This window comes from Petromyzon marinus, chromosome 64, assembly GCF_048934315.1.
Source record: "Petromyzon marinus isolate PM22_M1 ecotype Great Lakes invasive population chromosome 64, UKy_Petmar_22M1.pri1.0, whole genome shotgun sequence".
In the NCBI taxonomy this organism is placed as follows: domain Eukaryota; kingdom Metazoa; phylum Chordata; class Hyperoartia; order Petromyzontiformes; family Petromyzontidae; genus Petromyzon; species Petromyzon marinus.
This window is the reverse complement of record NC_133730.1, coordinates 3,835,281-3,861,147: the sequence shown is the minus strand read 5'-3', so window position 1 is coordinate 3,861,147 and position 25,867 is coordinate 3,835,281. Positions and strand designations below refer to the sequence as shown.

Genomic DNA, 25,867 nt, shown 5'->3' with positions numbered 1-25,867 from the left:
AGCAATGGTTCAGGCCAACGGTTACTGAGGTAGTAGCAACAGAAGGGTAATGCTAGGAGGCGACTGACCGCCGGGCGAGTGAGGAGCGAGCGAGCGACTGGAGCGAATCAGAGAGTGCTGGATCATCAATCGCCTCCCCAACTGCTTTGCGTTAAATCTTTTTATCAAGTACAGAGCTAGCAACTGGCTGCTCCAGCATAGATATGGGTTCGGTGAGCAGAGTGGAGGGCGGAGGTGGAGGAGGGGGTGAGGGAAGAAGGCTGGATGATTGATGAGTGTGTTGGAAGGTTCTTTTTTCACTTTCCTCAGTGTGCACGGTTTTGATTTTGTTCTTGTTCAATCCGTGTGCCCGGAGAAAGCCGACACACGTACGGGCAGGGTACACGCACACTCAAAGCTTCCGCACAGATGGAGTCAAGAATACATTCGTGTGCTGCCATCTTTTGGCCACCTCGCAGCCCAAGCCGACGCGTACATAAACATATTCTGATCTGCCTCTTGGGGTTGAGCGGAGACGCAATGGGCAACCCGAGTTAGATTCCTGCACACGGCTAACATCGGTGGCGGGCGAGTTCTGAACAGGTCCTGAACGTCCACCCTCCTCACCTCTTGCCTTCACCAACACAGGCCAGCTTGGTGAAGTACGGTCAACCAATCCCCATGACGTGACGTGGGCAAGACACTTCATCCAACCGTGGAGTGGCAAAGAGCGGCGACGTCGCGATCATAGCCGCCAAACCGTAGCATGCGCTCATTCGACCACGCTTCACCACCGATAGCAGTAGATACACGCTGGCGGTGAGGGAATGGCCATGCGCCTCCGGGTTACATCTGCGTCGCCCACCGCCCCAGGCCAGCTCCGCAGGGGATCCCCTCGGGAAAATAAAAAAACCACGCTGCGGGGGCGGGCCTGTCTGCGGGTGGAGGCGCCGATGGCGGCACCGGACGGTGGAGGCGGAGAGGGAAGAGGGGGCAAGGGAGGCGGGCGAGGGAGCGGAGCCTCCAGATGTGAAGTCGCGCTTGACCCTTGGCCCCGACGCAGACGTCGGACGGCGCTACGCGACGAGCGAATCTGGCAAGTGCCGTGAGCGAGCGAGCAGCGGGCAGGCGTGGGGGCGTATAGAGGGGCAGAGGAGAGGAGCAGAGAGGGGTGTAGAGGATCCAACTTCCACAGCCACCTTTTCTGATCTCCCTGTGTCCATCTCAGTCTCTCCCCGTCCCCGTGTCCACCCCCCCCCCCCACATGTCTCCGTCCTCGTCTCAAGTATTTTTCCAGCTCCATGTCTATCTCCCTGTCTTCATCCCCCCCGTCTCCATCCTCTTGTCTCCATCCCCGTGTCTCTATACCCCTGACTATGTCCCTACGTACCTATCTCAGTCTCGATGTGTCCCCAGTATCCTCCTCGTCTCCACTTTGTTCCCCACGTCTCCCGCCCCTCCGCCCCCTCGCCCTCACCTCCTCGAGGTGCCTCCGCTGCATCCGCTGCAGCTCCAGTCGGCGCTGGCGGTCGGCCTGCAGCTGGCGCTGCACCTCCTCGCGCTGGCGCTGCTGCAGCTGCTGCTCGGCCAGCAGCTGCTGCTGGCGCCGCACGGCGTCGGCGCGCTCGCGCCCGCTCTCCTGCTGCAGCCGCAGGAAATCCTTTCGCAGCGTCGACTCCCCGGCCACGTTCACGATGGAGCTGCGCGCGGAAGGAAACCGAGGGCCGAGGGCGCCGCGCGGAGGGGCGGCGGGTCGAAAGGTCAACGGTCAAGGGACGTGTCACATGGCCGAGCGGGAGGTAGCGCACTTGCCGCCCGTTGCAGAGGTTCGCGGCTAGAACCCAACGGCTGCCCTGGTTAATGCCGCCCCGTTTATGAGCCACGCAAATTACAATCCGTCTATTTCACTGCGGACGTTAAAGATCCCGTCACGTTATTCTAAGGCCATGTGTGTACGCCAGTACACGCCAGTACACACATAGCCTAGAGTAGGCCGTGTAGCCAGCGCGAGTCTAGAGTACGCCATGTGTGCAGGCGTGAGGTCAGAGTAGAGCCCTGTGTGCCGTCATGAGCAAAGTAGCAAACCTTGGTTCTCCTTCTTGGTGTGCGTCCGTCTCCTCCTCTTCCTCACTTCCACTGTATTCGTACTCTGTCTCATCTGCCACAGGGACGCAGAGAAACAATCATTCCTCCCATTCTCCCTTCCGGAGTGGTGACCAACACTGACGTACGTACAGGCGCGCACAAACACAGACCGATAAACACACAGCCCAGTAGACACAAAGACCAACATACATACAGACGGGCAGACTAACCAACCAGCAGACAGACAAGACATACAGACGAAAAAACACTCACAGAAAGACAAACACACACAGACCAACCGAGAAATAGGCAGACAGACAGGGTGCACGAGGAGATGGGTGGCCAGCACCACGCCCGTCCACCTTTGTCTCCCCGGTGGCGATGTTTTTACACATCGCACCGGGTACTCATTTGAGGCCGTGTCGACCTAGGGGAGGGCCCAGCACCGGTTCAGATAATCGTCGCTGGCGCTAGTGGCCGCGAGCGGGAATCGAACCCGGGTCGCCGGGTTCGTAGCGCGGCAGCGCGCTAACCGCCGCGCTCCCGACCCACCAGCGGAAGAGGCGGCACACAAACGCCGGCGTGTGGCGGTGCGCACAGGCGACGGACGGACGGACGGCCGGCGGAGGAGCGGCCTGCGTGTACGTGAGGGGAGGGGAGGGGGCGGCACGCACCCTTCTCTCCGCGCTTCTTGCGCGTGCGGTCGATGTGGTCCTTGAGCTGGATGCGCACATTGCGCTCGTTGGGCTGCTCACGGATGAACGGGTGCTTGAGCAGCTGTTCGGTCGAGGGCCGCTGGGTGTAGTTCTTGATCAGGCAGTTCTCGACGAAGCTCAGGAAACGCTTCGACCTGCGCGGCGAGGACGAGGCGCTCGTTCGTCAGGGTGGAGGGGTGGGGGAGTGGCCGGTGTGGGTGGGCAGCACCACACCCGACCGCCTTTGTCTCCGCGGTGGCGATGTTCGCACACCGCACCGGGTACTAACTTGAGGCCGAGTCGACCTAGGCGAGGCCCAGGACCGGTTCGAACAACCTTCGCCGGTTCTCTGTGGCCGTGAGCGGGAATCGAACTGGCGTCGCCGGGTTTGCAGCACAACACGTTAAAACCGCTGACCGTACCAGGCATCAAGCGACACGTGCGTCAAGCGACGTCAAGCGACGCACGTGTCCAATCGACACACGCTTTCCAAGTGGCGCACGCGTCTGACACGCACATCGAATCGACACGCGCGTCCCCACCGCGTACCATTTCTTGGACTTGAGTCGAGGAGGCTGATTCCTCGGGATGAGGAAGAGGGCCCTCATGGGATGCATGTCGCACAGCGCTGTGGGGAGAGTTTTTCGGACGCAACAAAAACCAGGAACGGATTGGCAGACACTCGTTAACTATTGCGCTCATTCACCCGGGGGAAGCCTCAACCGAGTCTCGTGACGCCCGTTTTTCAGGAGCGTCCCACCAACTTTTTAAGCAACAGGGGGGGGGGCAGATGATTTGCTAATTGCGATCCTAATCGAGTCGTATTTTTTTGTGGATGGGGGTGGGCGGGGTTAAGACGGCGAGCGACTCAGCCATGTGGCAAATTCCCCCCAAGCTCTGCGTTTCTCTCTATATATTGATTTGTTATCGGCCAACGACTGAGTCTATGTACACGTGGGAGGAAACCGCAGCACCCGGAGATAACCCACACGTGATGCGGGCGTGCGTGCGCGAGGGGGCAACGCTCTATCCCATACAGACGGAATGGGTGGAGTCTACATTTTTGCCGTGCCCCCTTCTCCAGGCGAGTCGGGGGGGGGGGGGGGAGGAGTGGGGGGGGACGGGGGAACGGCTCCTCTTTGACCCCCACCCACGATCGGGGGGTGGGGGGAAGGGGGGAGGGGGGAGGGGGGAGGGGGGAGGGACCTTTGAAACATCCGTATGCGGTGATCCACCAACCCACTTGCTGCCCGCACAAGTGCTGGACGAGAGAACGCGCGTGTGGCGTGTTCCCTGGACGAGAGAACGCGCGTGTGGCGTGTTCTCTGGACGAGAGAACGTGCGTGTGGCGTGTTCTCTGGACGAGAGAACAGGCACGTGGCGTGTTCTCTGGACGAGAGAACGCGCGTGTGGTGTGTTCTCTGGACTAGAGAACAGGCGTGTGGGCGTGTTCTCTGGACGAGAGAACAGGCGTGTTGCGTGTTCTCTGGACTAAAGAACAGGCGCGTGGCGTGGCCACCACCAGCAACAGGATGGGTAACTCACGGGGGGCGCCTTCTGCCATTTCCATCGCAGTGATGCCCAGGGACCAGAGATCGCTCTGTCGGGAATAAACACGGAGCGAGGTTAAAACCGCCGCGTATCCTCCCCGGCTCCGCAGCCGCCTCGCTTACCTCTCCGCGTAAGCGTTCAAGAAACTCAAAAATTATATATACAACGTAAGAGGCCCACACTAAGCAATACAGATCTTTGTCAGAAGCGAACTGGCCACACACACGATGGCTCATCGAAGCGGCTTATATCGTCATACGTGAAAATTTAGAGCCGCCAAATGCTCTAAACGCGTGGTGACGTTGAATCTACACGTGGAGGGAAAAACCGGGGGACCCGGAGAAAAATCCACGCGACAACGGGGAGAGAGACACGCAGGCGTCAGGGTCGGGATCGAGACCACCGCCTCCTGCGTACCAGACGAGGTGGTTAACATCTCGCCACCGTGGCACCCAACTCGACGGCCGAGCGAGAGTTTTCAGAGCCGTTATTTTGCGATATCGATTGCCCCATTTGAAAAGCAACGGGAAAGACGGATGACGTCACGTGCTCTACGTGCGACTTACTTAAATCGGTCCGGCACGCCCATCTCCACCACCCCCCCACGCTTCCCATCACTCGCCCCCCCCCCCCCCCCCCCATTCGCCAAACCGCACCGACCGGCGGCGGTGGTGAAGAATAGTCAAACAACCGCCGGCGACGAGTCGTCCATTGTCCTTATTCGGTGGCCGCGAGCGGGAAAAAACCTGCAGCGCCTCGGTCGTGGCCATGTGCTTTGAATCGGAGCAGCAACGAAATAAATAAATAAGCAGCTCGCCACCGCGGGGGAGAGATGAAAAGCCGCCTGCGTCCCTGTTCATCGTTACCGGCAAAAGGCCGAGGGGGCGGTTGTTGCTTTAAAGTTGACCACCCCACGGGCACTACTGGCCACGGCACTACGAAAACCCGTGCCCACCTCCACCCCCCTCCCCCCACCCCCCGCCGCAAATTAAATTTCTGTCGAGCGATTCGCGAAGTATGCGAATGACGTCGCAGCGTGCCCAGAGCGATGGTGCGGTGGCTGGGAGATGTTAACTCCCTCGCTCGGTATGCAGGAGGTCATTGGTTCAGCTCTGACGCCTGCTCTCCCCGTGGTCGCGTGGAATTTCCCCCGGGTCCTCTGGTTGCTCCTTCCACATTTAGAATCGACGTCTCGCGCCTTTAAAGTATTTCGAGTATTTGGCTGCTATAAATTTCCACCCGACAAGCCACTTTTGTTGAGCCATCAAATGTGGCCAGGTCGCTCATGAAAAAGAGCTACAGAGCTCAGTGGGCATTACCTGGTGGAATAAAAGTGGTTTAGTTTAGTTTCAGAGAGACGTGGAGAGACGGAAAATAGCAATCGCACCTTCAAATTGTGTTTTTTCGGCACAATCTCATTCTCAACAGAGAGCGAGGGAAGACGCGCGATGTCTGCGCCACGCGTGAACCAAGCGTGCCACAGCGGCGGTCGCCACCACCGCAAGCGATTATCACCGGAGGGCCTATGAAGCCCAAGCCCGCTCGGGCCTACAAGTGCCACCATCCGGCCCTGGGCCCCACCGACGGCCTCCGCGACCAGCCGCGGTGGCCGCGAGCGCTTCGACGTACGCGGTAGTCGTAGGTGGCGTCGGGGTTCTCGTCGCACGCGATGACCTCGGGCGCCATCCAGTAGGGCGTGCCGATGAACGTGTTCCGGCGCCCGACCGTGCGGTCCAGCTGGGCGCTCACGCCAAAGTCGACTGCAGGTTGGGGAGGGGGCAGGGGGGAGCGGCGGGGCAGCCGCGGGGAACGAGAGGGTGAGCCGCGACGACCGCTACGGGGGGGGGATCGCGATCTCTCTCGCTCCCGCGACAAAGACGATTGTTACACGTCGCACCGTTGTGCTGCGTCGCTGTTCTCCCACGGCCCCGTGCCCCCCCATGCCCGCACAGTCCTTCGCCAACCACCCCCCTTACCCCACACCCTCCCACTGGGCCGTCACGAACCCGTAGCAAGCAGGACGGGAGACGCACACACGACCCGCACGGCGTGCGGGGGAGGTCCGTCGCCCGTCGTCGGTGGAATGGCCCAAATGGGGCTGCGCGTGTGGATTGTGACGGCTAACGCGGGGGTGGCGGCGGGCGTGCCGCCACGGCCGAACGGTCCCATGAATGGCCAAGTCCCCCTCGAACCATCCGCCGCCGGCCCGCAGCACGAACGGGCGCACCCGCAGTCAGTCGAACGGCGGGGTCGCAGTGTGGTGGCCGGCATGGAGGAGTAGGCCAAGGACCCTCCGGAGGGTCTCTACGCAGCTCCTTCTAGCGGAGGGCCCTTCCGCCGGCAGTGGCGCGAGAAAGCCATTGCAGGGCTGCGACGTTACCATTTTTTTTTTTTTAGCATGGAGGAGACTCACCGAGCTTCACCTCGGCGTTCTCGGTGAGAAGGACGTTCTGTCCCTTGATGTCCCTGTGGATGACCTTGTGGACGTGGAGGTGAGCCAGGCCCTGCAGTGTCGTGCGGGGTGGGGGTGGCAGACAAGGCACCGGGCGGGCACGTCGTTAATTATCGGCGACGGGAGACATTCCACGGAAGCCCAGGGAGTGCAGGAACACCGCGCTGTACGGGCCGTATAGCGCGGTGTTTCTTCACTAATATTTCAGAGGGTGGGAGGCCACATTCGCCGATAAGACATCATCGGTGCGAGGGGGCTGCCGCGCATTTGAAACCATTGGGGGTTTGACAGCACGTGTTGACCTAGGGGAGTCCCGGGAGCAGCTCGGATCATCGTTACTGGTGCTGTGGCCGCAAGCGGGAATCCAACACGGGCCGCCGGGTTCGGAGACGGGAGCCAGGGTGGCGAGGTGTTATCTCCCTTGCCTGGTACACAGGACGTCGTGGGTTCGATCCCTGACCCCGACGCATCTTCTGGTTTTCCCTCCACATTCAGAATCAACGTCACGCGTTCCGAGTGTTTGTGGCTGCTATTAATGTCCACACGACGACGATGAGCCACCTCCGTTGGGGCTATCGTTCGTGACGGCTAGGTCGCTTCCGAAACAAAGCTGCCTGGATCAGCGGGGCCTCACCTGGTTAGAAATAATCTTTGTAGTTTTAGTGGACACACCTTCCCCTCCCCAACCGTTGGTTTGAAATGCAGCGAAGGAGACTGGCGTAAGTCAAAGGTGGACAATGTGCGCCTCACCCTGAGGATCTCCCGACAGATGTACGCGATCCAGTCCTCCTTGAGGCTGTTCCCCTTCGTGTTCTTCACCAGGTCGGTGACCGAACCGGCGCCGCAGAACTCCATCACCAGCTGACGCGACGGACGGCAAGAGGGCGGGCGGGGGGAGGGGATGGCAAGGAGGGCGGAGGACGAGTTGGTGTTCAACATTCGTTAAGTACGTGTGTTGAACTTCTTTCGCGCCGTGCGTAGCCGGGCGCGCCAATCGGTGGTGCGGCTCGTCACGTGGACTTCTGCCTGCAAATCCGCCGATAGGAAGCCGGAGTCCACAGTTGCCCAGAAGAGGGCGGCAGACATCACAACCGACGGGCTCTTCTTGATGAAGGCCCCGTAGTCGGTGGCGATGTTGTGGTGGTGAGAAGGTGAGCGGTGAGTAGGCGAGTAGGTGAGCAGTGAGTCGGTGAGTAGGCGAGCGGTGAGTAGGCGAGCGGTGAATAGGTGAGTAGGGGAATGGTGAGTAGGTGAGCGGTGAGTAGGTGAGTAGGTGAGTAGGTGAATGGTGAGTAGGCGAGCGGTGAGTAGGCGAGTAGGTGAATGGTGAGTAGGTGAGCGGTGAGTAGGCGAGTAGGTGAATGGTGAGTAGGTGAGCGGTGAGTAGGCGAGTAGGTGAATGGTGAGTAGGTGAGCGGTGAGTAGGTGAGTAGGTGAATGGTGAGTAGGCGAGCGGTGAGTAGGCGAGTAGGTGAATGGTGAGTAGGTGAGCGGTGAGTAGGCGAGTAGGTGAATGGTGAGTAGGTGAGCGGTGAGTAGGTGAGTAGGTGAATGGTGAGTAGGCGAGCGGTGAGTAGGCGAGCGGTGAGTAGGTGAGTAGGCGAGCGGTGAGTAGGCGAGCGGTGAGTAGGTGAGCGGTGAGTAGGTGAATGGTGAGTGGTGAATAGGTGAGTAGGTGGGCAGTGAGTCGGTGAGTAGGTGAGCAGTGAATATGTGAGGTGAGCGGTGAGTAGGCGAGCGGTGAGTAGGCGAGCGGTGAGTAGGCGAGCGGTGAGTAGGCGAGTAGGTGGGCAGTGAGTCGGTGAGTAGGTGAGTAGGTGAGCGGTGAGTAGGTGAGCGGTGAGTAGGTGAGTAGGTGAGCGGTGAGTAGGCGAGCAGCGAGTAGGTGAGTGGGCTAGCAGTGAGTAGGTGAATGGTGAGTAGGTGAGCAGTGAGTAGGTGAGTAGGTGAGCGGTGAGTAGGTGAGCGGTGAGTAGGTGAGTAAGTGAGTAGATGAGCGGTGAGTAGGCGAGTGGTGAGTAGGTGAGTGGCCCCTCACCCAAAGCTGATCGTCATGCCCCGGTGGGCTCTTCTTGATGAAGGCGCCGTAGTAGGTGGCGATGTTGCGGTGGTGCGAGTACTTCTTCAGCATGTTGATCTCCAGCTTGATCTCCTCCTCTTCGTCCTACCAGACAGAAACGTCGACACAAAGACGCCCCCCGTGTAGCCTTAGCGGACTGTTGGGTCAAGTGCTGTTAGCAGCGAGAGGCACCTACGAAGGCCGGAAAGGCACGCACGAGGGGGCGGGTGGCCAGCACCACACCAGACCGCCTTTGTCTCCCCAGTGGCGATGTTTACTACACACCGCACCAGGGGAGGCCCAGGACCGCCGGATTCAGATAATCGTCAAGGTGTTGACCGTGAGCGAGAATCGAACCCGGGTCGTCAGGATTGTAGCGCGGCGCGCTAACCGCTACACTACCACTCCCCACCCACACACACGCACGCACACCAACACGCACTCACACACGGCTGCAGGGCTACACACAGGCACGCCACCACTGGGTTATTTTGCCCGGACTACAGATCAGCACATTTTTCACATGTGGAGCAAATAAGTTTTTTAAAAAAAGAATAATAATAAATAACTAAATGAGCCAAAGCAGGAACAGAGATAAAAAAACAAGGAATAACACAAAAAAATTCCAGGCCTCGATTCTTTGCAGATCCCCCCCCACCCAAAAAAAAAAATCTGGTGTCTCGTGAAGTTACGGTGACACAGCCAACGCAGAAGAAACCCTCTGGATTTGATCCCCCAACAAAGCTCGTTCATGGTCCAACCCTAAACCTCGTCCACTGCACAAACTACGGCAGCAGCAGATGCGGATACGCGATGATGCCCAGATGGAAAAATGTTAAAACTCTGCAGTAGCAGTGTTGCGGCTGTGGTCATCCAGAATAGCGATGCAATGCAGTCAATCCAAAAATACAAATAAGGAGACGTGGTTATCTGGGCTTGACCACCTGAATGTTAAATTGTATTCGTTGTCTCTGCCATCTGCATCAGCAGCTGTGGTTGCCCATTTCCATAGAGTCGGGAAGAATGTTGACGGGATGGAGTCGCGGTGGAAAGATGTTAACTACCTCGCCCTGGTACACAGGAGGTTGTAAGTTCGATCCCGACCCTGGCGTCTGCTGTTGTATATTTCGGAGTCTGCGTGTCTCTCTCTCCCCCGTGGTCACGTGGATTTTTATCCGGGTCCTCCGGTGTTTCCCTCCACATTTAGAATCAACGTCACGCGTTTAAGAGTATCTGGCCGCGATAAGTTTTCACGCGATAAGCCACCTTTTGTTGGGCTATGTATTTGCAATGACCAGGTCGCTTTTGGAAAAGAGCTACGTAGCTCAGTTGGGGCCTTTCCTAGGAAAATAAAAAAAAAGTAGTTAGTTAACCCACCCTCCCCAACCGGGATCTGATCGCACGACCTTCCAATTGGCGAGCCGCTCGCCCTGCCCCAGAGTCGCCCGTCTGGTGTACAACACAACGCGGCAGGTGCTGGCTTACACAAACGCACGCACGCGCGCTTGCGAGGACACACCCATACACGCAGGTGACCACCACTGGCTGTGCCGCTATTCGCCCCAGGACATATCCCCGCTCCCGCGAGCGAACGTCTGAAAGCGTTCGCATGGTCTCCTAGACCCTAGCTCTAAAGCGCTGGGGTAAAAAAATAAAAAAAACTTGACGGAACGTCGCTGATCTCTCTCCCCCGACGCGTCGTGCGGCTGTGCCGCGGCTTCGTTCGGCACCGCGAGCTGAAAGCGAACCGCAGTTCGGTTCCTGAATGAGCCCACCACCCCCCCCCCCGCCACCACCACCACCCCCCCCCCCGCCACCACCACCACCCCCCCCCGCCACAACCACCACCCCCCCCCCGCCCGCCCCGTCCCGGCGTCCCGGGCACGTGGAGCGAAACGTCGGGCATCGTGCCGAACGTGACACGCAAAACCGCAAAAGAACGCGCGCGGTCGAGGTCGCGTTCGCCGATCACTCGCGCGGAACCGCATCAAGGAATAAGTTTGAGAATTGGCGAAGCCGGCCGCTAATGGACACTGAAAATCTATTCTAATTATACTTGTTTTGGGTTGGGTTGGGTTGGTGGTCTGCCTGTAATTAGGCCGTAAATTCTGGGGAGAAAATTCCTCCCGCTCCCAAGACTCCGAAACAAACGCTCAAGTCTCGTTAATTCCCGGGAACGGTGGAAAACAACAAACGTTAATCACGTCGCTGGTTTTCAAAACGGAAACTTCAAAAGGAATAATGAGTCATTGTTGGGGACGAACCAAGGCCCTCTCCGACGAATTCTGCTTTCTCTCCGTTGCGGGATCACGTCGTAAATAAAGCTACGAGCACTTCCTCAAGTGGAAAGCGGCGAGCAATATTCATCGTCAGCAACTCGTCTAACGAGTTAGCAATCGCATTAATTGTCGAACAGTGGCTGGCCGTGAAAGCGATTTAACGTGGCGGTGTGTGCGTGCTGCTCGCGACGTCGCAATTCACCCGGCTAAATTAAATCACCAACGATTCATGGTGACGATCCAAGTCAAGGATCGATAAGTTTCGTCCCGCCGTTGCGAACATCGCGGACCTCTGGCGGTGCCAGCGTGTACCCGACCCAATAATGTGCAACGACACGTTCACGTAAATCGATTTTGTGTATGGTCCCTTGGCGATTCCACTGCTTGATGAAGACCGCCCACACGAGGGACGTTGGTAATGGCGGTCGTGTAACCATACTTCACCGTTCTGATCAACGTGGGTTGGTGAAGGTGGAGGGTGGAGGAGGATGGTGGTGGGGTGGCGGCAGGGACAGGACTGTTTGAGATGTCACTCGCGACCGATGCTGGGCTTGCTGGCAGCAAGAGAACCTCGGGTCACCGAGTAAAAAAAAAAAAGAAAAAAATTGCTGCACGCTAACCGCTGCCCCACTCACCTACTCCGACCCACGACAACGTATTTGAATCGCAAAAATATTTTTTAGTCCCACGCGCGTGACACGTTGTCCGGCGGTGGCGCGATCGCCGATCGTTGCGGAGGGTCGCGGTTGGACGACAGTTCCAGCTGCCGCCCCGGTTAATGCTGCGGTGCGAATCAACTGTAAAGTTGCCGTCACGTGCCGGCTGCTTTCCTGGCTTCGCAGCGGATGAGTTAAAGATCCCCGTGACGTCATCGTTCACGCTTTCACAAATGACCACGCGAGATTGTTTAATTGGGATCGAGTAATTCGATGTTGCCAATTGTGATTTTAGTCATGCTGCCTTATTGGGGATTATACAAAACAACATCTTTCCCTACTGGCGTACTATTAAGAGGCGGCGCTCACAGCCCAACAATAAGAACGACGCAAATGCCAAAGGCGTGCGCACGCGTGTCTTTGTGTGTGTAGTTTAGTGGTAATTACGGAGGGCAAGAGGAGCGACGCTCACAATAACGAGCGGAGCGCCGGGCGGCTAAAACACAGCAAGTTGGCACAGTAGGGGGGGGGGCATAGGTGGTGCATCGACCAGTCATCTCAGCGAGTCAACCCACGGCACCTGAGTCTGTCCGGTGACCTCCTGCCAGGGGGCATTCGACACTTCACGTGGCCTTATAGTGCACACAGCCTGGTACAAGCGCCGTGGATGATGTCACCGCCACTTAGTGGCCAACGGAGGTCATTGTAGTTGTGTGTGCGTGAAGTCTCTGCCGATGACTTTCATCACAGGCAGCGTTCTCCAGAGCACCCAGAATTTTTCACCGCTGCCTTCTGCCAAAACACGTGTGAGATAAGCAAAGCCCAAAGCCTTTTATTTTTTTTACAGGCACGCAAGACGTTAGCCTAGAATGACGATGGATTAACACGATGAAAACTGCTTTTAATTCAAAAACAAACTTGACGGCTGCGTTAAGCACGCGCAACAACGGCGATGTTTCCAAAGCCACAGCCGAGCTCGGTTTATGCAAATATAATAAACGTTCCGCGGCAGTCGGAGCCACGGTTTTCTCTTTCCAACGACGGCACGACCATTAGGCGCGAGACGACTTGCTCGTTTGACTTGCGAGCGCGTGGCGGCGGCGGCGGCGGCGATGAACATTATAATTTAACGGCCAGGGTTACAGCCAAGGCTGCGTGCCACGTAAATCTAACACAAAAATAAATCACTTCCAGGGTGGATGAAAGGGGGTGGGGAGGGAAACGAAGAGAAAAAAAACTCTCCCAACATTTATATTTGAGATATACGAGCGGGTTTACAGGGCGCGCGCACGCGTGCGGCGCATCGCAAGCGCGCGGGTGCAGCCGCGCGTCACTCGAAACGTGATTTTTATTTTTTTTTAGTCGGATCGTTGATCGCGCGGTCCGAGAATTTTATTTGACAAAGTATGGAATTAATTGGAAAATCAAGAGGCGGGGGGAGATGGGAAAAGACGTTCGCCGTTTGGTTCCTGCTCCGTGACTCAGAGCAGCAGCAGCGGCGGCGGCGGCGGCGTCGCTCCTTCAATCTGAACCCAATCAGCTGTTTGTGCCACGAGCAAAGGCATAAATGTGATTTATACGAGACTTGGGGAGGCGGTGGGGGCGGGGTGGGGAGAAGGGGGTGCTTGTCATCTACATTGTTTGTTTGTAAGAAACTCCGTCCAGGTTGGGTCGTCGAGTCGAGGCCTCATTGTCACCAGATGGAAACCAGGGACACCGATCATATTGATCCCGAGCTACATACGACAAACTTTAACCTTTGACCTAAGTGGGGGGAAAAAAAATCTATTGCTTGTACAAAGCCCGGAGAGCTCTTGCTATTCCACACTATATATATTTAAGTCAAGGAACAGTTTCGTAAAACTGAAGAAAAAAAAATCCTGGTAACGTATGAAAGGTGTTCCCTTATTTGGCACTTAAACTGTGAACTTTCACAGGGTACACACAGACACATATATACATATTCCACAAGTTACTTTAAATTATAACGACGGTGTTTTCGTCCGCGGCGACTTCTGCCGCTTGGAGAGGCCCCAAACGCCTCCTGTTGGTGCGCGGCTGTCGCCTATCCCATCCCGGCAACCATCCAGGCTCGACCCCGGCTTGGCTCGCGACACCGGACGGACATCGGGGCACAACTGCGGGGCGCCCGTGATCGACCGCCGCTATCTTAAGCAAATGCTTTTGAGCTTCTGTTGCACGTACGTACTTTGAACTTCGTTCGGCACCATACGTAGCCAACCGTGCGGGGGGAGGGGGAGGGAACAACAAACTAAAAACCAAAACTAATTTCGATTTAAAGCCTTCGTGACTGCAGGGATTCATCTTCTCGGTTCTTTCGGTAAAGTCATGTAGAATTGAAATAAAATCACAAAAATAAAACATAATAAAATACAAAAAAATTCTGTTATTACGTTTCATTTTTATTATTTTATTTCAATTCTACGTGACTTTACCGAAAGAACCAAGAAGAAAATAACTCATTTGTAAACAAATGTAAATCATTTAACACGTGGGCTTTCAATTATGAAATGTAAACAAATGAGCTTTCAATTTAGATCTAAGCGGTCGCTGTTCCACGGCCGTTCGCGCGCCATACCCCGAACACGACGAACCGGGTACAACTTTTGACCACGGCTCACATCGGTGGCGAGAGTGAAGTTCGAATCGGTCCTGGGGTCCTCACCTCAAATTCAGAACGTGGCCAGCCTCTGTGTGTGCGTGTGGGGAGCGGTCGTGTAGCGGTTAGCGCGCCGCGCTACGAACCCGGCGACCCGAGTTCGATTCCCGCTCACGGCCAGCACAAGTGACGATTATCTGAACCGGTACTGGGCCTCCCCTAGGTCGACTCGGCCTCAAATGAGTACCTGGTGCTGTTTAAACATCGCCACTGGGGAGACAAAGGCGGCCGGGGCGTGGTGCTGGCCACCCACCCACCACCTCGTGTGCCGTCCCGGCCTTCATAGGTGCTACTCGCTAACAGCACTTGCCCAAAGAGTCTGCTGAGGCTATACGGGGGATATTTGTCTTGTGTGTGTGCGGCTCAACAAATTATTTGCTGAAGCTGTGTCGGCACTGATGCCCAAGTACAACGCATTGGGCCAACGAATGGCCCCTTTCTTCCCCCCCGTAACATTTAATTTGCCACGAAGAAGGGCCACTTCGCGAAACGTTGCCCGTGATGTATATTTCCTGTTGAGGTCACCGTGCTATGAAACAATGTGCTGGGTTTTTACTTTATCGTGGACTCTCGTGCATTGTCAAGCAGCGACACTAAACGACACGTGGGTCGAGAGCTTACTTGAGGGTTGACTACCAACGCCGTCCACCAACTCTTTTGTTTTATTATCATCATCAGCATCATCAGCATCATCATCTGCTGGTCTCAATAATCAACTCCTGAATAATATCGCTCTCTCACGCTCTCCATTCCAGTTGAAAATGTGTGTCTGAATGAGGCTTTTGAGTCAGAGGTTCTGAACCATAAAATTTAACGCAGCTGGATTGGTACCGCTGAAGGCCTATGGCAAGGCTGATGGACATCGCTTATTTGCCAATGACCGTGAACAAATAGAACTGTGATGCGAGTACTGTAGGCGAAAAGCCAAATCAGACGCAAAGCCTGCGTGAGTCCAAACAGAGCACAGCGCACGCGTACACACAGCACACGCACACAGCACACACACAGCATAGGCACACAGCAGACACACATAGCACATGCACACAACACGCGCACAAAGCAGACACACACAGCACACGCACACACCAGACACACACAGCACACGCACACACCAGACACACATAGCACACGCACATATACCAGAGAAAGACACAGCACACATACACGTCAGACGCAAACACAAGACATACGCACGGCACATGCACGCAGCATGCACATAGCGCGCGCACACACACAACGCACGTACTCCAAGCAGAGAAGCACACACAACACACGCACACACAGCCTGCAACGCACGCACACACACACCACACACACCACGTATACAAAGAAGAGAAACACACACAGCACACGCACACACACTCTGCAACGCACTCACACACACCACACACAGCACGTATACAAAGCAGAGAAACACACACAGCACACGCACACACACTCACACCACACACAGCACGTACACAAAGCAGAAAGGCAACACAGCAGCACAACACCCACACGGCAGCACAACAACACCCACACAGCACACGTACACAGCAAAGAAACACACACGGACACACTGGGAGTGCGCGCACACACACCACGCGCGTCTGGGGGAAGGGGAGACTGGTGCAGGGGGAGACAAGCTTTTCCAAACAAAGCCTGCCGATTGTTTTCTTTAACAGGCGAGAGCGGAGGGGAGGACGCGGCGGGGGTTGGGATCGGGATGGAGGGGCGAGGAGCGCTGGTGACCGGCGCGAGTGGCAGGCTTACGAGAATCGCTGGCTTTGCCATTCGTTGGCAACGATTCTCTAAACAACTGATCGGGAACCACGTGAAACCCCCCCCCATCCCCCCCCCCAAAAAAGAAAGAGCACTTTAAACACCGCACAAACACAGACAAGACCACCACCCCCCCACCACCTTTAAAACGGCACTGAAAAAAGCAAAAAAAAATAATCCGGGCCCTCTTAGCTAAGCCACGCTGTGGATAAACACAGCTGTGGAGTTATGAAAAATTCGTTGTGCGAATTAAAAAAAAACCCATCGCTCTCCTTCCCTCCCCGGCGGAGGCGTGTTGCTGCAGCGGCCACGACAAGCGGCGTCGTTCCTAGTGACTCTGCTCGCCCCAGCGGCGTCGTCCCCAACGGCCCAGCTCGCCCCAGCGGCGTCGTCCCCAACGGCCCAGCTCGCCCCAGCGGCGTCGTTCCTAGTGACTCTGCTCGCCCCAGCGGCGTCGTTCCTAGTGACTCTGCTCGCCCCAGCGGCGTCGTTCCTAGTGACTCTGCTCGCCCCAGCGGCGTCGTTCCTAGTGACTCTGCTCGCCCCAGCGGCGTCGTCCCCAACGGCCCAGCTCGCCCCAGCGGCGTCGTTCCTAGTGACTCTGCTCGCCCCAGCGGCGTCGTTCCTAGTGACTCTGCTCGCTCCAGCGGCGTCGTTCCTAGTGACTCTGCTCGCCCCAGCGGCGTCGTTCCTAGTGACTCTGCTCGCCCCAGCGGCGTCGTTCCTAGTGACTCTGCTCGCTCCAGCGGCGTCGTTCCTAGTGACTCTGCTCGCCCCAGCGGCGTCGTTCCTAGTGACTCTGCTCGCCCCAGCGGCGTCGTTCCTAGTGACTCTGCTCGCCCCAGCGGCGTCGTTCCTAGTGACTCTGCTCGCCCCAGCGGCGTCGTTCCCGACGACCCGGCTCGCCCCAGCGGCGTCGTTCCTAGTGACCCAGCTCGCCCCAGCGGCGTCGTTCCTAGTGACCCAGCTCGCCCCAGCGGCATCGTTCCTAGTGACCCGGCTCGCTCCAGCGGCGTCGTTCCTAGTGACCCAGCTCGCTCCAGCGGCGCCGTTCCTAGTGACCCGGCTCGCTCCAGCGGCGTCGTTCCTAGTGACTCTGCTCGCTCCAGCGGCGTCGTTCCTAGTGACTCTGCTCGCCCCAGCGGCGTCGTTCCTAGTGACCCAGCTCGCTCCAGCGGCGCCGTTCCTAGTGACCCGGCTCGCTCCAGCGGCGTCGTTCCTAGTGACTCTGCTCGCTCCAGCGGCGTCGTTCCTAGTGACTCTGCTCGCCCCAGCGGCGTCGTTCCTAGTGACCCAGCTCGCTCCAGCGGCGCCGTTCCTAGTGACCCGGCTCGCTCCAGCGGCGTCGTTCCTAGTGACTCTGCTCGCTCCAGCGGCGCCGTTCCTAGTGACCCGGCTCGCCCCAGCGGCGTCGTTCCTAGTGACTCTGCTCGCCCCAGCGGCGTCGTTCCTAGTGACCCAGCTCGCCCCAGCGGCGTCGTTCCTAGTGACTCTGCTCGCCCCAGCGGCGTCGTTCCTAGTGACTCTGCTCGCTCCAGCGGCGTCGTTCCTAGTGACTCTGCTCGCTCCAGCGGCGTCGTTCCTAGTGACTCTGCTCGCCCCAGCGGCGTCGTTCCTAGTGACCCAGCTCGCTCCAGCGGCGCCGTTCCTAGTGACCCGGCTCGCTCCAGCGGCGTCGTTCCTAGTGACTCTGCTCGCTCCAGCGGCGTCGTTCCTAGTGACTCTGCTCGCCCCAGCGGCGTCGTTCCTAGTGACCCAGCTCGCTCCAGCGGCGCCGTTCCTAGTGACCCGGCTCGCTCCAGCGGCGTCGTTCCTAGTGACTCTGCTCGCTCCAGCGGCGTCGTTCCTAGTGACCCAGCTCGCCCCAGCGGCGTCGTTCCTAGTGACTCTGCTCGCCCCAGCGGCGTCGTTCCTAGTGACTCTGCTCGCCCCAGCGGCGTCGTTCCTAGTGACCCAGCTCGCCCCAGCGGCGTCGTTCCTAGTGACTCTGCTCGCCCCAGCGGCGTCGTTCCTAGTGACTCTGCTCGCCCCAGCGGCGTCGTTCCTAGTGACCCGGCTCGCCCCAGCGGCGTCGTTCCTAGTGACTCTGCTCGCCCCAGCGGCGTCGTTCCTAGTGACCCGGCTCGCCCCAGCGGCGTCGTTCCTAGTGACTCTGCTCGCCCCAGCGGCGTCGTTCCCGACGACCCGGCTCGCCCCAGCGGCGTCGTTCCTAGTGACCCGGCTCGCCCCAGCGGCGTCGTTCCTAGTGACCCGGCTCGCCCCAGCGGCGTCGTTCCTAGTGACTCTGCTCGCCCCAGCGGCGTCGTTCCTAGTGACCCAGCTCGCCCCAGCGGCGTCGTTCCTAGTGACTCTGCTCGCCCCAGCGGCGTCGTTCCTAGTGACCCGGCTCGCCCCAGCGGCGTCGTTCCTAGTGACTCTGCTCGCCCCAGCGGCGTCGTTCCTAGTGACCCGGCTCGCCCCAGCGGCGTCGTTCCTAGTGACTCTGCTCGCCCCAGCGGCGTCGTTCCTAGTGACCCGGCTCGCCCCAGCGGCGTCGTTCCTAGTGACTCTGCTCGCCCCAGCGGCGTCGTTCCCGACGACCCGGCTCGCCCCAGCGGCGTCGTTCCTAGTGACCCGGCTCGCCCCAGCGGCGTCGTTCCTAGTGACTCTGCTCGCTCCAGCGGCGTCGTTCCTAGTGACCCGGCTCGCCCCAGCGGCGTCGTTCCTAGTGACCCGGCTCGCCCCAGCGGCGTCGTTCCTAGTGACTCTGCTCGCCCCAGCGGCGTCGTTCCTAGTGACCCGGCTCGCCCCAGCGGCGTCGTTCCTAGTGACTCTGCTCGCCCCAGCGGCGTCGTTCCTAGTGACCCAGCTCGCCCCAGCGGCGTCGTTCCTAGTGACCCGGCTCGCCCCAGCGGCGTCGTTCCTAGTGACTCTGCTCGCTCCAGCGGCGTCGTTCCTAGTGACTCTGCTCGCTCCAGCGGCGTCGTTCCTAGTGACTCTGCTCGCCCCAGCGGCGTCGTTCCTAGTGACTCTGCTCGCCCCAGCGGCGTCGTTCCTAGTGACTCTGCTCGCCCCAGCGGCGTCGTTCCTAGTGACTCTGCTCGCCCCAGCGGCGTCGTTCCTAGTGACTCTGCTCGCCCCAGCGGCGTCGTCCCCAACGGCCCAGCTCGCCCCAGCGGCGTCGTTCCTAGTGACTCTGCTCGCCCCAGCGGCGTCGTTCCTAGTGACTCTGCTCGCTCCAGCGGCGTCGTTCCTAGTGACTCTGCTCGCCCCAGCGGCGTCGTTCCTAGTGACTCTGCTCGCCCCAGCGGCGTCGTTCCTAGTGACTCTGCTCGCTCCAGCGGCGTCGTTCCTAGTGACTCTGCTCGCCCCAGCGGCGTCGTTCCTAGTGACTCTGCTCGCTCCAGCGGCGTCGTTCCTAGTGACTCTGCTCGCCCCAGCGGCGTCGTTCCTAGTGACCCAGCTCGCCCCAGCGGCGTCGTTCCTAGTGACCCGGCTCGCCCCAGCGGCGTCGTTCCTAGTGACTCTGCTCGCTCCAGCGGCGTCGTTCCTAGTGACTCTGCTCGCTCCAGCGGCGTCGTTCCTAGTGACTCTGCTCGCCCCAGCGGCGTCGTTCCTAGTGACTCTGCTCGCCCCAGCGGCGTCGTTCCTAGTGACCCGGCTCGCTCCAGCGGCGTCGTTCCTAGTGACTCTGCTCGCCCCAGCGGCGTCGTTCCTAGTGACTCTGCTCGCCCCAGCGGCGTCGTTCCTAGTGACTCTGCTCGCCCCAGCGGCGTCGTTCCCGACGACCCGGCTCGCCCCAGCGGCGTCGTTCCTAGTGACCCAGCTCGCCCCAGCGGCGTCGTTCCTAGTGACCCAGCTCGCCCCAGCGGCATCGTTCCTAGTGACCCGGCTCGCTCCAGCGGCGTCGTTCCTAGTGACCCAGCTCGCTCCAGCGGCGCCGTTCCTAGTGACTCTGCTCGCTCCAGCGGCGTCGTTCCTAGTGACTCTGCTCGCCCCAGCGGCGTCGTTCCTAGTGACCCAGCTCGCTCCAGCGGCGCCGTTCCTAGTGACCCGGCTCGCTCCAGCGGCGTCGTTCCTAGTGACTCTGCTCGCCCCAGCGGCGTCGTTCCTAGTGACTCTGCTCGCCCCAGCGGCGTCGTTCCTAGTGACCCAGCTCGCCCCAGCGGCGTCGTTCCTAGTGACTCTGCTCGCCCCAGCGGCGTCGTTCCTAGTGACTCTGCTCGCTCCAGCGGCGTCGTTCCTAGTGACTCTGCTCGCCCCAGCGGCGTCGTTCCTAGTGACCCAGCTCGCCCCAGCGGCGTCGTTCCTAGTGACTCTGCTCGCCCCAGCGGCGTCGTTCCTAGTGACTCTGCTCGCCCCAGCGGCGTCGTTCCTAGTGACCCGGCTCGCCCCAGCGGCGTCGTTCCTAGTGACTCTGCTCGCCCCAGCGGCGTCGTTCCTAGTGACCCGGCTCGCCCCAGCGGCGTCGTTCCTAGTGACTCTGCTCGCCCCAGCGGCGTCGTTCCCGACGACCCGGCTCGCCCCAGCGGCGTCGTTCCTAGTGACCCGGCTCGCCCCAGCGGCGTCGTTCCTAGTGACTCTGCTCGCCCCAGCGGCGTCGTTCCTAGTGACTCTGCTCGCCCCAGCGGCGTCGTTCCTAGTGACTCTGCTCGCCCCAGCGGCGTCGTTCCCGACGACCCGGCTCGCCCCAGCGGCGTCGTTCCTAGTGACTCTGCTCGCCCCAGCGGCGTCGTTCCTAGTGACCCGGCTCGCCCCAGCGGCGTCGTTCCTAGTGACTCTGCTCGCTCCAGCGGCGTCGTTCCTAGTGACCCGGCTCGCCCCAGCGGCGTCGTTCCTAGTGACTCTGCTCGCCCCAGCGGCGTCGTTCCTAGTGACCCGGCTCGCCCCAGCGGCGTCGTTCCTAGTGACTCTGCTCGCCCCAGCGGCGTCGTTCCTAGTGACCCAGCTCGCCCCAGCGGCGTCGTTCCTAGTGACTCTGCTCGCTCCAGCGGCGTCGTTCCTAGTGACTCTGCTCGCTCCAGCGGCGTCGTTCCTAGTGACCCGGCTCGCCCCAGCGGCGTCGTTCCTAGTGACTCTGCTCGCTCCAGCGGCGTCGTTCCTAGTGACTCTGCTCGCTCCAGCGGCGTCGTTCCTAGTGACTCTGCTCGCCCCAGCGGCGTCGTTCCTAGTGACTCTGCTCGCCCCAGCGGCGTCGTTCCTAGTGACTCTGCTCGCCCCAGCGGCGTCGTTCCTAGTGACTCTGCTCGCCCCAGCGGCGTCGTTCCTAGTGACCCGGCTCGCTCCAGCGGCGTCGTTCCTAGTGACTCTGCTCGCCCCAGCGGCGTCGTTCCTAGTGACTCTGCTCGCCCCAGCGGCGTCGTTCCTAGTGACTCTGCTCGCCCCAGCGGCGTCGTTCCCGACGACCCGGCTCGCCCCAGCGGCGTCGTTCCTAGTGACCCAGCTCGCCCCAGCGGCGTCGTTCCTAGTGACCCAGCTCGCCCCAGCGGCATCGTTCCTAGTGACCCGGCTCGCTCCAGCGGCGTCGTTCCTAGTGACCCAGCTCGCTCCAGCGGCGCCGTTCCTAGTGACCCGGCTCGCTCCAGCGGCGTCGTTCCTAGTGACTCTGCTCGCTCCAGCGGCGTCGTTCCTAGTGACTCTGCTCGCCCCAGCGGCGTCGTTCCTAGTGACCCAGCTCGCTCCAGCGGCGCCGTTCCTAGTGACCCGGCTCGCTCCAGCGGCGTCGTTCCTAGTGACTCTGCTCGCCCCAGCGGCGTCGTTCCTAGTGACTCTGCTCGCCCCAGCGGCGTCGTTCCTAGTGACCCAGCTCGCCCCAGCGGCGTCGTTCCTAGTGACCCAGCTCGCCCCAGCGGCGTCGTTCCTAGTGACTCTGCTCGCCCCAGCGGCGTCGTTCCTAGTGACTCTGCTCGCTCCAGCGGCGTCGTTCCTAGTGACTCTGCTCGCCCCAGCGGCGTCGTTCCTAGTGACCCGGCTCGCCCCAGCGGCGTCGTTCCTAGTGACTCTGCTCGCCCCAGCGGCGTCGTTCCTAGTGACTCTGCTCGCCCCAGCGGCGTCGTTCCTAGTGACCCAGCTCGCCCCAGCGGCGTCGTTCCTAGTGACTCTGCTCGCCCCAGCGGCGTCGTTCCTAGTGACTCTGCTCGCCCCAGCGGCGTCGTTCCTAGTGACCCGGCTCGCCCCAGCGGCGTCGTTCCTAGTGACTCTGCTCGCCCCAGCGGCGTCGTTCCTAGTGACCCGGCTCGCCCCAGCGGCGTCGTTCCTAGTGACTCTGCTCGCCCCAGCGGCGTCGTTCCTAGTGACCCAGCTCGCCCCAGCGGCGTCGTTCCTAGTGACTCTGCTCGCCCCAGCGGCGTCGTTCCTAGTGACCCGGCTCGCCCCAGCGGCGTCGTTCCTAGTGACTCTGCTCGCCCCAGCGGCGTCGTTCCCGACGACCCGGCTCGCCCCAGCGGCGTCGTTCCTAGTGACCCGGCTCGCCCCAGCGGCGTCGTTCCTAGTGACTCTGCTCGCCCCAGCGGCGTCGTTCCTAGTGACCCAGCTCGCCCCAGCGGCGTCGTTCCTAGTGACTCTGCTCGCCCCAGCGGCGTCGTTCCTAGTGACTCTGCTCGCCCCAGCGGCGTCGTTCCTAGTGACCCGGCTCGCCCCAGCGGCGTCGTTCCTAGTGACTCTGCTCGCCCCAGCGGCGTCGTTCCTAGTGACCCGGCTCGCCCCAGCGGCGTCGTTCCTAGTGACTCTGCTCGCCCCAGCGGCGTCGTTCCTAGTGACCCGGCTCGCCCCAGCGGCGTCGTTCCTAGTGACTCTGCTCGCCCCAGCGGCGTCGTTCCCGACGACCCGGCTCGCCCCAGCGGCGTCGTTCCTAGTGACCCGGCTCGCCCCAGCGGCGTCGTTCCTAGTGACTCTGCTCGCCCCAGCGGCGTCGTTCCTAGTGACTCTGCTCGCCCCAGCGGCGTCGTTCCTAGTGACTCTGCTCGCCCCAGCGGCGTCGTTCCCGACGACCCGGCTCGCCCCAGCGGCGTCGTTCCTAGTGACCCGGCTCGCCCCAGCGGCGTCGTTCCTAGTGACTCTGCTCGCTCCAGCGGCGTCGTTCCTAGTGACTCTGCTCGCCCCAGCGGCGTCGTTCCCGACGACCCGGCTCGCCCCAGCGGCGTCGTTCCTAGTGACTCTGCTCGCTCCAGCGGCTCGCTCCAGCAGGCCCACCGACTACGCTCTGGTAGAGAACGGCGGCGATGAGCCTCCCCTAAGTCGACTCGGTGCACAATCGGCCACCTTTGTCTCTCCAGTGCAAAAATAAAACACTCGTGACCCACAAAGTGTGGGGAGGCTCGTGGTCGCGAGGATTTTTTGCTCCGGATCCTCCGGTTTTTCCCTCCACATTTGGAATCAACGTCACGCGTTTAGAGTATTTGGCTGATCATAAATTTCCACGTGATAAGCCGCTCCGTTCAGTTATCACTTGTGATAGCAAGGTCGTTTCTGAAAAAGAAGCCCAGAGTTCAGCGGGCGTTAAGTGCTAAAATAGTGGTTTATTTTTTCAAAATTAAACATGACTAAAACATTTAATTTAATTTTTTTAGTGATTTACTTACCTCCCCTATACTTTGCACTCCTACCATGTTCATGTATTGTTTGCTGTTGTAACGTTCTGGACCCCGTGCCCCTACTGGACTTATGTGAAAAGAGAGCTTCATAGCTCATCGGATTCCTCTTCCGGTATAAATAAAGATTCGGGTTATTAGGTGGGGGGGTGGGGGGGGCCCTCCACATCGCAACATCTCGGCCCAACCGGCCGAACTGACGTCCTTTCCCAGGCCGGTGCCGCTTCCGCCTCGTGCCTTCCAAGGGACAGCTGCCAGCAGGGGGCCCCCCGCCAGGCCAGGCCGCGGCCGCGGCGTGGCGATGGACGCGAGACGAGGGGGGAGAGACGCTTCGAGTTGCCGATGCGTCCAAAGCGAGCGCCGTCCGGCGCGCGTGAAAGAGACGGAGATCCTTATCGTCCATCGCTTTGAAGCGAGGTTGCCCGGGACTCGTTTGGAGAGATTTGTTTCGGGCCTTTGAGATTAATAAATATTTATTTGTAAATTTCCGCCCCCCACCCCACCCCTCTTCCCCGTCCCTTCCCTTGGCATTCACCCGCGCGCGCTTCCTGTTATTAAGAGGCCGCAAATAACGGTGGCCACGGGGATGCGCACCGGCAAGTTTGCGCGACTAAAAAAGAAAGTCCTTGGAAGGAGAGTCGACCGTCCCGGCCGGACGGCGGGAAGAGGAGTCCAAGGACTGGACACAAGGAGACCCTTTTGCCCGTTTCATTCTTTTACGACCAGGTCAGAGATGCTCACGCGGAATCTTTTTTTTTAACGCAGCTTAAATCCCACCGCCATCCCGAACCCCCCCCCCCTCCTGCCCCACTTGGGAAAAAGAGGTAAAAGAAAAATAGATGATGTAATTACGACAACGGTTTGTTTGTTTTTGTTGGGTCCTTGTTCGCAGCGCTGAGAAAAGCTTTGCGTCGGCGGGGCGGCAGGGCCCAACGAACATCACCGCTCGGCCTCAACGCCAAACGGTGCCCAGTAGCGGCCTCGTATATTAAACTAAACTAGGAAAATATTTTATTTGTTTTTTTGCAACGCGCTCTTTTTCAGAAGCGACCCCGGTTATCGCAAATGATAGCCTCAACGGCGTGGCTTATCATCATCGCGTGGAAATGTATAGAGGCCAAATACTCCTGAAGGCATGACGTCGATTCTAAATGTGGAGGGAAAAACCAGAGGACCCGGAGAAAAAATCCACACGACCACGGGGAGAGAGAGAGAGACGCGCAAGCTCCAAATATACAGCAGCAGGCGTCAGGGTCAGGATCGAACACACGACCTCCTTTATACCGGGTGAGGTGGTCAACATCTCGACCACCTGTGGTGCCACGGAATGGAAATGTGGACGCTGACAGCGAGAAAATAACGAGAGCTGAAGAGTGCGCGCAAAGGAGCCAAGGGGACGTCCGTTGCTTGGCTTTTACACCGAGAGGCGGAAAGATAATTTTGTCTTCGTCAATGCCTGCCTCCACAGGAGCCTTCTCGACACGCACGGAGAACGTGGCGGGCAAAGCTAACAAACAAAAAATATTTAACGTTGATTTGTTAAAATGAGCGAGTGGGCCTGGGCAGGACACGTGGCTCGACGGGATGTCGGTCAGAGTGGTTGACGACTGACCGAGTGGGCAGCATGTCAATGCTCTTCCGCAGAGACGGAGCCATGGGATTCACAGCGAGCGTTGCGAGACGGCTTGGGAAGGCCTTCACCCAGCAGTGGATAAATCGTGGCTGATGATGATGACGACGAGAGATGATGTAACATGGCAACCGGCCACCGGCTCAAGTTTAATGATTTAAGCTTTAAATAAATACACCGGATCTGTCAATAACCCCAATGCTCTACTCTGTCCAAGTCCCTAGTCAAACTTTCTCTCAGTGGGAGGTCGCTCATTCTTCCCCGCAGGGCTCCACAACTCCCCGCACCTGTTCAAGTCCAGGCTCAAGGCCTTCCCCCCGCGTTTCCTCCGTCTCATCTCTACGAAATAAACGCACGTCCTGGGGGGGGGGGGGGGGGCAGGGGGTTCTCTCTCGTCGCCAGAGTTCGCAGACGGCGAGCGACGGGAGTTAACGGAGAATCTCAGGCTGCCGCCTCGCTTGAGCGCGAGGGT

At 59.4% G+C, this 25,867-nt stretch overlaps 1 protein-coding gene across 4 annotated transcripts in view; it reads right to left on the bottom strand.

Moving 5' to 3' along the window:
• The window catches only part of LOC116956246 (mitogen-activated protein kinase kinase kinase kinase 4-like), a 168,652-nt gene that overhangs the window by 41,358 nt on the left and 101,427 nt on the right, over window positions 1-25,867 (bottom strand). For all 4 annotated transcript variants that reach the window (XM_032977684.2, XM_032977687.2, XM_032977685.2 and 1 more), the window contains exons 4-12: window positions 8,801-8,926; window positions 7,513-7,623; window positions 6,724-6,814; window positions 5,940-6,070; window positions 4,305-4,359; window positions 3,309-3,387; window positions 2,739-2,914; window positions 2,065-2,137; window positions 1,457-1,679 (exon numbers count right to left, since the gene is read on the bottom strand). In XM_032977684.2, the coding sequence (XP_032833575.2) occupies window positions 1,457-1,679; window positions 2,065-2,137; window positions 2,739-2,914; window positions 3,309-3,387; window positions 4,305-4,359; window positions 5,940-6,070; window positions 6,724-6,814; window positions 7,513-7,623; window positions 8,801-8,926 (1,065 nt within the window). The remainder of the gene's footprint in view (window positions 1-1,456; window positions 1,680-2,064; window positions 2,138-2,738; window positions 2,915-3,308; window positions 3,388-4,304; window positions 4,360-5,939; window positions 6,071-6,723; window positions 6,815-7,512; window positions 7,624-8,800; window positions 8,927-25,867) is intronic.